This window comes from Orycteropus afer, unplaced genomic scaffold (assembly GCF_000298275.1).
Source record: "Orycteropus afer afer isolate SDZICR_OR568_19922 unplaced genomic scaffold, OryAfe1.0 scaffold00038, whole genome shotgun sequence".
Lineage (NCBI taxonomy): Eukaryota > Metazoa > Chordata > Mammalia > Tubulidentata > Orycteropodidae > Orycteropus > Orycteropus afer.
Genome location: NW_006921625.1, coordinates 245,100 through 255,156, shown reverse-complemented (window position 1 = coordinate 255,156; position 10,057 = coordinate 245,100). Strand labels below are relative to the sequence as shown.

The following is a 10,057-nucleotide window of genomic DNA, read 5'->3' as shown; positions in this document are numbered from 1 at the left end:
GTTTGTTGGCCGCTTGAATATCCTCCTTGGTGAAGTGTCTATTCATGTCTTCTGCCCATTTTTTAATTGGATTGTTTGTCTTTTTGTTATTGTGTCTCTCACCTCTTTAGGATATATTTCTAGTAATGGAATTGCTGGATCAAATGGTATTTCTATTTTCAGTTTTTTTAAGGAAATGCCATACCATTTGCCTCCATGGTTGTACCATTTTACAATCCTACCAGCAATGCACAAGAGTTCCAATCTCTCTGCAACCTCGCCAGCATTTGTTATTTTCTGTTCTGTTGAACTTTGCTCTTATTGCTGGGGTAAGATGATATCTCGTTGTTTTGATTTGCATCTCTCTAATGCCTAAAGATCACGAGCAATTCCTCATGTGTTTGTTGGCTGCCAGCATATCGTCTTTAGTGAAGTGTTTGTTCAAGTCTCTTGTCCATTTTTGAGTTGGGCTGTTTGTCTTTTTGGTGTTGAGGTGCTGAAGTTTTCTGTAGATTTTGGAGGTAAGTCCTTTGTCAGATATGTCACAGGCAAATATTTTCTCCCAATCTGTAGATTCTCTTTTTACCGTTTTGACGAAGTCTTTCAATGTGCATAGGAATTTAATTTAAAAGGTTCCAGTCATCTAGCTTCTCTTCTACCTCCTGTGCATTCTGGGTTATGTTTGATAGTCTATTTTTGCCATAAATTAGGGCTCCTAGATTTGCCCCTATTTTATCTTTGGTGAATTTTTTAGTTTTGGGTTTTACATTTAAGTCTTTGATGCAGCTTGAGTTTGTTTTTGTGTATGGGGTGAGGTATGGGTCTTGTTTCATTTTTCTGCAGGTGGATATCCTGTTTGCCAGCACCATTTAACAAATTACATTTAAAGTGCTTAGCTCATCAGTCACTGATGGAGACGTGAGGATGACCTTCTGTAGATCTTTGGAGGTCTTGCTCTTTTCTCTCTGTATTGTTCTGCCCTCTACTTAATTTTGTCCTACAAACTCTAGCTGCCTTGGTTTCTTGAACTCTCAGCTCATTGAACTCTTGAACTCTCTTCCTGGTTTCTTCACCCTGTGCTGTGGCCTGGAAACCTTCTCAAGGTGATAAGTTGGTAGCACCTCATCTGTGTCCCATCTCTCAGGGTCTGGACTCCATTGCCTGATGTCCCATATCTGGATAATGAAATTTTAATATATGCTGGCTGTTCTCTTTCAGGTAGAGGGTAAATCCAGTACCTGTTCCCTCATCCTACTGGAAGTGACAGCTTCTAAATTTTAAATTCTTCTTCAAGGTATGCATTATATATAAGTGCATTTTTAAATATCCAAGTCTGGGAGATTTTTCACATTTTTTTGTTGTTAATTTAAATTTAATTCTTTTATGATAGAGCACAAACTGTAATTTTAATTCTTCTGCATTTATTGAGTCTTGTTCTATGATCCAGTGTGCAGTATATTGTGTATTTCTCAAACACTGAAAAGAATGCAGATTCTGCAGTTATTGAGTAGAATATTTGAAACATGTGAGTTAGGATATTAGCTGATAAGGTTTTAAATATTTTTTTATGTACTTTCTTATTTTCTACTCTCTTGTTATAACAACTATTGAGAGAGAAGTGTAGAAATCTCAATCAATAGTCATGGATTTGTCTATTTCTCTTCTTGGTTCTACCATTTTTTACTTTGTGTTTTTAGAAACTCTATTATTAGGTGCATATGTATTTAGTATTTTCATGCCATTTTGATGCACTGACTACTTTTCTTTGTTAAATTTCTTTCATAATTTAATTCAGAGATAATTAAGTGTTTATAGTAAAAATAAAAAGAACTGCAGTGTGTGGATTATAGCATATATAAATGTAAGATGTATGCCAACATTAGCATGAAGAATGGAAGAAGTAAGTATACTATTTACTGTAAGTTCAAATGTTATACATGTTGTTGTTGTTGTTATGTGCCATCAAATTAGACACGACTCATAGTGACCCCTCCCTGGGTTTCTGAGGCAGTATCACTACAGAAGTAGATTGCCCAACCTTCCTTCTAAGGAGTGGATATGATATTGTTTGAAGATAGACATGAGAAGTTAAAGATGCATATTGTAAACCCTACTTGAACCACTTTTAAAAAATGATGAAACAAAGAAGTAAAGCAAAAAAGCCCAAAATGGAAATATAGTGGGATAATAAAGAAAACAATTCATTCAAAAGAAGGCATGCAATAAGGAGAAAAAAACCCCAAGTATAGTACAAAGAATAGAATTAAATAACAAAACAAAAGTTAAAGCTAGTAAGTTAGCAAAGGACATAAAATGTAGTTATAAAAAGTCAGAAAGAAGACAAAATACAAAAAATGAATGTGATAAATAGTAAACATATAACAAGATGGAAGTTTTAATGCTCTGGTGGTGCATTGGTTAGGCACTCAGTTGATAACCAAAACATCAAAGGTTCAAAGCCATAGCCACTCTTCAGAAGAAAGATGTGGCTGTCTTCTTCTTCTTTTTGTTGTTGTTGTTGTTGTTATGTGCCGTCGAGTCGGCCCCGACTCGTAGCGACCCCTCCTTGGGTTTTCGAGGCAGTATCACTACGGAAGTAGGATTGCCCAACCTTCCTTCTGAGGAGTGGCTGGTGGGTTTGAACCGCCAGCCGTCTGGTTAGCAGGCAAGTGACTTAGCCACTATGTTACCAGAGCTCCTCACACGAAATATAAATGGCTTAAATATGCCAAATAAGAGCAGAGATTGTCATACTGTATAATAAAAGCAAGCCCTAACTATAAGCAACCTACAGAAAATGCAGGTTAAACATAAAGACACAAATGGGTTTAAAGTAAAAGAAAAAAAAAATACCATGCTAACATCAGTCAAAAGAATGCTGGAGTGATAATATCAGATAAAGGCAATTTCAGAAACAGAATATGACTGGGGCAAAGAAAATAATTTTGTAATGATAAGAGGTCAGTTTTTTTTTTTTATAAGGACAAGTCTTAATAGTTTATGCATCTAATTATAGCCAAAAATATATGAAGCAAAACCCATTAGATCTGCAAGGAGAAATAGAAAAATTAACAATTGTAGTCATGGATTTCAAAATCCCTCTATCAATAAGTGAGAGAATAAGTAGACAGGAAACCTGTAAGGATGTAGGAGATTCAGACAGCACCATACGCCATTTGACCTGATTAACATTTATAGAACCCTCTACCCAACACAAGCAGAATGGACATTCTTCTTCTTCTTTGGTGGAAACATACACAATAAGACATTCACCAACATAACAACTTCCCCATTTATAGCTCAGGGTCATTGATGACATTTTTTCATGTTGTGCCACCATTATTGCTATCCTTTTCCAAAATATTCCACCACCATCAACATAAACTCAATGCCCCACAAACAAATCTTCCCCTTTCCCCATCCTTCATGCTCCTGGCAAACACTAATAATCTTGGTTTCATGTATATATTTTCAGCCTATCTAGGAATTTTCCCTCCCCTCTCCTCCCATCCCTGGTAACTAAGAAAGAAAATTTCCTTCCATATATAAACCACTCCTTGACTTTTTACAATAGTGAACTAATACAATATTTGTCCTGTGATTGACTTATTTAATTCAGCATAATATCCTTCGAGTTCATTCATGTTATGGAATGTTTTGCAGATTCTACATTAGAATAGACATTCTTTACGAGTGAACCAGCATACTTACCAGTGGAATATTATATGTGTGTCAAAACAAAACAAAATAAAACAAAAACAAAAACAACAAATGAAGTACAGTTGCTGAGGGTATTGGCATCTTCTTGCTGTTGTGAGGCCCCAGGGAAACAGTTTGGACTCACAGTGACCCCACATACAACAGAATGAAACGCTGCCCACTCCGGTGCCACCCTCACAATTGTTGCTGTCCTTGAGCCCATCGTTGCAGCCACTGTGTCAATCCATCTCGTTGAGGGTCTTCCCCCTTTTCACTGACCCTCTACTTTACCAAGCACAATATCCTTCTTCAGAGACTGGTCCCTCCTGATAACACGACCAAAACATGAGCGACAAAGTCTGGCCATTCTTGCTTCTCAGGAGCACCCCAGCTGCACGGCTCCAGAGGGCTGGGGTTCAAACCCACCAGCCCCTCCTCAGAAGGAAGGTTGGGCAATCTACTTCCATAGAGATGCAGCCTTGGAAACCCAAGGAGGGGTTGCCATGAGTTGAATTAACTCAATGGCAGTGAATTTTTTTTTTTTTTTTCGCTCCCAAGACAGATTTGTTCATTCTTCTGGCAATCCCCGGTGTATTCAATCTTTTGTGCCAATGCTACAATTCAAAGGCATCAATTTTTCTGTGGTCTTCCTTAATCATTGTCCAGCTCTCACAATGCTTATGAGGCTATTGAAAATACCATGGCTTGAGTCAGGCTCACCTTAGTCTTCAAAGTGACATCTTTACTCTTTAACACTTTAAAGAGGTCTTTTGCAGATTTGCCCAATGCCATGTATCATTTGACTTCTTGACTGTTGCTTCCATGGACATTGATTGTGATCCGAGTAAATGGAAACCCTTGACAACTTCAATCTTTTTTCCATTTAACATGATATAGCTTATTGGCCCAATAGAGAGGATTTGTATTTTATTTATGTTGAGGTGTAATCCATACTGAAAGCTATAGTCTTTGCTCTTGATCAGTAAGTGCCTCAGGTCTTCTTCACTTTCAGCAAGGAAGGTTGTGTCATTTGCATATCGCATGTTAATGAGTCTTCCTCCAATCCTGATGCCACATTCTTCTTCAGATAGTCCAGCTTCTTGGATTATTTGCTCAGCATACAGATTGAATAAAGTATGGTGAAAGGATGCACATCTTTTCTGGTTTTAAACCAAGCAATATCCTCTTGTTCTGTTTGAACGACTTCCTCTTGATCTATGTACAGGTTCCTCATGAGCACAATTAAGCATTCTGGAATTCCCATTCTTTGCAACATTATTCATAATTTGTTATGATCCACATGGTTGAATGCCTTTGCATCGTCAACAAAACAGAGGTAAACATCTTTCTGGTATTATTTACCATCTGACATCAGCAATGATATCCCTCACTGCACACCCTCTTCTTAATCTGGCTTGAATTTTTCCAGTTCTCTGTCAATGTACTGATGTAAGCATTTTTGAATTATTTTCAGGAAAATTTTACTTGCATGTGATATTAATGATATTGTTTGATGATTTTCCCATTCTGTTGGATCACCTTTCTTTGGAATGGGCACAAATATGAACCTCTTCCAGTCAGTTGGTCAGGTAGCTGTCTTCCAAATTTCTTGGTATAAATGTGTAAACATCTGTAGCACTGCATATCAATGGGTAACCGTCAGTTCCTGAAGCTTTGTTTTTCTCCAATTTATTGCAGCTTGGACTTTTTCCTTCAATATTATTGGTTCTTGATCATATGCCACCTCCTGAAATTGTTGAGCATCAACCAACTCTTTTTGGTGACAGTTCCTGTGTATTCCTTCCATCTTCTTTTGATACTTCTTGTTCAATATTTTGCCCGTAGAATCATTCCATATTGCAACTTGAGGCATGATTTTTTTCTTCAAGTCTTTCACCTTGAGAAAGGCTGAAGGTGTTGTTCCCCCCCTTTTTTTTTTTTAACTCCAGGTCTTTGGACATTTCGTTATAATACTTGACTTTGTCTTCTTGAGCCACCCTTTGAAATATGCTGTTCAGATCTTTGACTTCATCATTTCTTCCATTTGCTTTAGCTACTCTCTGTTCAAGAGCAAGTTTCAGAGTCTCTTCTAACATCCATTTTGGTCTTCTTTTTTCCCTGTTTCTTAAATGACCTTTTTCTTTCTTCATGTATGATGTTCTTGATGTCATCCCCCACAACTCTTCTTGTCTTTGGTCATTGATCAACGTGTCAAATCTATTCTTGCGATGGTTTCAAAATCTGGATGTGATATACTCAAGGTCCTATTTTGGCTCTTGTGGACTTGTTTTAATTTTCTTCAGCTTCAATCTAAACTTGCAGATGAGAAGTTGATGGTCCCACAGTCGGATGTTGCCCTTGCTCTGACTGATGACATTGAGCTTGTCCATCTCTTTCCACAGATGTGGTTGATTTGATTCTTGTGTATTCCATCTGGCAAGGTCCCTGCATGTGGTTGCCATTTATGTTGAAAAAGGTATTTGTAGGAATGTTAGTAACATCAAAAGACAAGATAGCATAGAGTATGATATACTTTGTTGTAAAGTTCCAATACAAAGAAAACTAAACAATGTGTTCTGTACAATTAAAATGCTTTATGAGTCCAGGGAATGCCGAGAGTGTTCCTTCTGGGGTTGGGACAGAGCAGTATGGGACATGGAAGGGGCTTTTTGCCTGAAGTAATTTATTAACAACTGTCTAGGTCTTGTATTGGGGGTTGGCTTACAACTGTTCATTATATTGTTTTTATCAATAAACAAATGCACACATGTCTGCATGGAAAAGAAAGAAAATGTAACAGTCATTCTGAAGGGCACTGAGTAGCACTCACCACCTGAAGCCTGGATGTAGGCCTTTGATTCTGGGACCAAAATTATAGATGGGAGTCACCTGGGGCCAGGGCACCTGGAGAGCAGGTAACCTGCAGTCTGTTTGCTGCTGGAGAGAGAGGGGAAAGCCTCTGCAATGAACACTGTCCCCAGTTACATCCTTCCACGGACCCACAGACCCTGCAGAGTTCCTTCTACAAATTGCTCTGAGAGTCCCATCAGAGTGAAACTCCACAGTTCGATGCTCCAGGCTTGGGAACGGGGCTGGGGAGGAAAAGGTGCTTAACGAGCTCAATATAAATCATCTGGGGCCAGAGGCCACAGGGACACAGTGACACATGGCAGGATCCCTCCAGAGACATGCAGAAATCCAGTGGATGCCCTGCACATTCTGGGATGGAGGGCATGGCTCTCCAGGACCTCAGTCCTGAGTCTAAGGGTCAGGGGAAAGCTTCGAGGACAGTACCTGCTGAGGGCCCCTAATGACCTCTGCCTGGTGGACAGCAGGGGCAGGACTGCGTTTCCTAAAGCACCCAGCCCTGCCATAGCACGCCAACTGTCCTGGATCTCCAGTAGAGGTCAGATCCAGAGACAGCCAGCCCTCACTTCTGTCTTGGGTGGGGCATATTTGGGCCTCGAGGCCTCCCTGCTCTCAGCCTGGGACTCCAAGCCTGGGAGCCCCACCGACCTCAGCCCCACCCTTGGTTCTGCAGACCCTTCCCAGGTCCAGCCCTTCCTGCTCCAAGCTGACTCATTTCACATCATCACAGTAGAGGGCTGCTGAGATGGGCTTCAGGGCACATTCATCAGCCACTTGCTCCCTGGACATGCAAGTCTAGCAGATGTGAGCTCTCCTCAGCTCAGATGGCTGTTCCTCCAGGTAGTTCAGCCACTGTCCTCTCTACAGCTGCTTCACAGTATCCTGGGATAGAGACCCCCACATTGCTGCTGCCACCTCTGGGCGGCCCCTCACCGCAAGCCATGATGGTGTCTGGCACCTAGTACTTGTGGCTATAAGGCTCAGTATGCATGATTTTTTTGGGGCCTGTCATGAGCTTTCTGCTGCTCCCTGAGCAAGTTTACTTCCCAGGAGAACAGGAATCACCCTGACTCAGACTCATCCATAGAGGGAGGGGGCCTGAGGGCCAGCCATGAATTTCATTTGTCCTTGGTAATCTCTCTCCAACAATAGCAGACAGACTCCAATGGTCTTGGTAATCTTCCTTCACCATTAGCTAACAGACCCCAGTGGCAGAGGGTGGGGGCTGGGAATTAAGCTCTACTTCCTTCCAGAGGGGCAGGAAACCCCAGAAGCCCTTGGTGGGTTGGGAAAGTGTTTCCACTCCTGCCACAGCCCACTCTCTTTCCATAGGCAGTCCATCTTCAGATACTCAGTGCCAGAGATGCCCTGACACAGAAATCTCAAACAACTCATTAGAGGCTCTGAGTGGACAGTATTTATCTGTCACTCAAAGACTACTTTGCTGAAAACACAAGATAAAGAAGTTGGACTTGCTCAAGGGCAATCCACATTAGGACATCAGAGGTAGCAAGAGGCCCTTCTCTGTCTGGAAATGACCTACAGCTCTGCTCACCCCGAGGGCATCTGGGCCATCTGATGACTTTGTTGCCCCTCACTCTCCTCCCTCAAGTTTGAGGGCTCTGGGCACGGAGAGTAGCACAAAGGAGCTGTCTCCTGAGAACCAACATGGCCCAGGGGAGGGACTCTTCAGGTTCCTGGTCTTTGAACAACAACAGGGCACGACTTGTTTCCTCCCTTAATGTGTGTGCACTTGATGTATGTGCGTGCATCAGTGTGTTTCATCCAGGGTGTGTGCGTGTGTGCACCTGGTGTGTCTGTGTATGTGTGCATGTGTGCACCTGGCTTATGTGGAGGTCTGTTCACAAGTATGCACCTACATGCCTGACTGAATACCTGTTGGGGGAGGGAGGAGTGTGCTCCTGAAGTATATATGTGTGTAAGTATTTACACTTACAGATGTGTGCAGGCCCCATGGTTCCTTTCCCAGGTGTTGTCTGTGTAAATATGCATGATGAGTTGAGAAGTGGGATGACAGGCAAATGTTGCAGCAGATCACAAAGGTGAGCAATGGATGCATCTGTCCTTTCCTGTCCATGAGCCTGGTCAGCTCTGAGAACACCAAGAGGGGCAGGAAGCCACAGATGGGACTGCTTCAGCCCTCACATGGCCATGTCAGGTGTAGTAGGCCCCTACCTTGGAGATCCCAGAAGGGGATACATTGCATTCACTCACGTGAGTCCTCAGTGACACAGAGTGACCATATTCATCACTCACTGTGCCTGTGTTTCTCCGCCATTCCAGGGTGCTCAGAAGTGATCTCCCAGGCTAAGTCATGACTGACTCCAATGAGACCTTCTGGGTGACAGAGTTTGTCTTGCTGGGCTTCCCAGAGCTCTGCCACCTGCGTGGGCTGCTGTTTGGGTCCTTTCTGTCCATCTACGTGGTGACCATCCTGGAGAACCTGGTCATCATAGTGGTCATCCGAGCCAGCCATCAGCTGTACATGCCCATGTACTTCTTCCTGGCCAACCTATCAGTGCTGGAGACTCTGTACACCTCAGTCACTGTCCCTAAGCTGCTGGCCGGCCTCCTGGTGCAGGAAAAGACCATCTCCTTCTCGGGGTGCCTCACACAGCTGTTCCTCTTCCTCTCTCTGGGCTCCTCTGAGTGTTCGCTCCTGGCTACCATGGTCTGTGACCGGTACCTGGCCATCTGTCACCCGCTGCATTATCCAGCGATCATGGACTCAAGGCTGTGCCTGCACCTGGCTCTCAGTGCCTGGCTCGGTGGCTTCCTGGCCTTGTTTGTGTCCATAGCTCTCATCTCCCTACTCAGGTTCTGTGGTCCCAACATCCTGAACCACTTCTTCTGTGACATCTCCCCCCTGCTACAGCTCTCCTGTTCAGATACCACTGCCATTGAAGTGCTGGACTTTGTGGCAGCCCTGGCTGTGCTCATGACCTCCCTGCTGGTGACCATGGTCTCCTATGCCCACATCCTGGCCACAGTGCTGAGGATCCCAGGAAGGGCCGGCCGTCGGAAGGCCTTCTCCACCTGCGCCTCCCACCTGGTGGTAGTGGCAATCTTCTACACCACCACCATCTTCATGTACGCCCATCCCCACGCTGCCAGCTCCTTCAACCTCAACAAGCTGTGTGTCTGTAATCTACTCAGTGGTGACCCCACTGCTCAACCCCATCATCTACTGCCTGAGCAACCGAGACATCAGGGAGGCCCTGGCCAAACTCCTCCAGATCCCTGGCCCCTCCTGAGCACCAGCTGGTGTGCCTCTGCAGGAAGGAACACTTCTGAACCATTCTCCTCTCCTCAGCAGCCTTACAGAGCAGCAGGCAGGCATCTTAGCTAGCATCCCTGGCCCACTGCCCAGACTAGTCACAGGTCTCATCCACCAGCACAGCTAGCAAGTTCCTACCTCACCTGAGACAGAGCTACAAGAGCCCCAAAGTGGCCAGGAGAGAGCTTGTGAGCATGCACAGAGAAGCCAAAG

The 10,057-nt window shown here is 43.5% G+C and overlaps 1 protein-coding gene across 1 annotated transcript in view; it reads left to right on the top strand.

Annotated features, from left to right (window-relative positions):
* The window catches only part of LOC103193609 (olfactory receptor 6B1-like), a 21,116-nt gene extending 11,295 nt beyond the window's left edge, over positions 1–9,821 (top strand). Inside the window, 3 exon segments of the mRNA XM_007936865.2 lie at positions 7,387–7,480; positions 8,851–9,703; positions 9,705–9,821. Coding sequence (XP_007935056.2) covers positions 7,387–7,480; positions 8,851–9,703; positions 9,705–9,821 — 1,064 coding nt within the window.
* The last annotated feature ends 236 nt before the right edge of the window (positions 9,822–10,057 follow it).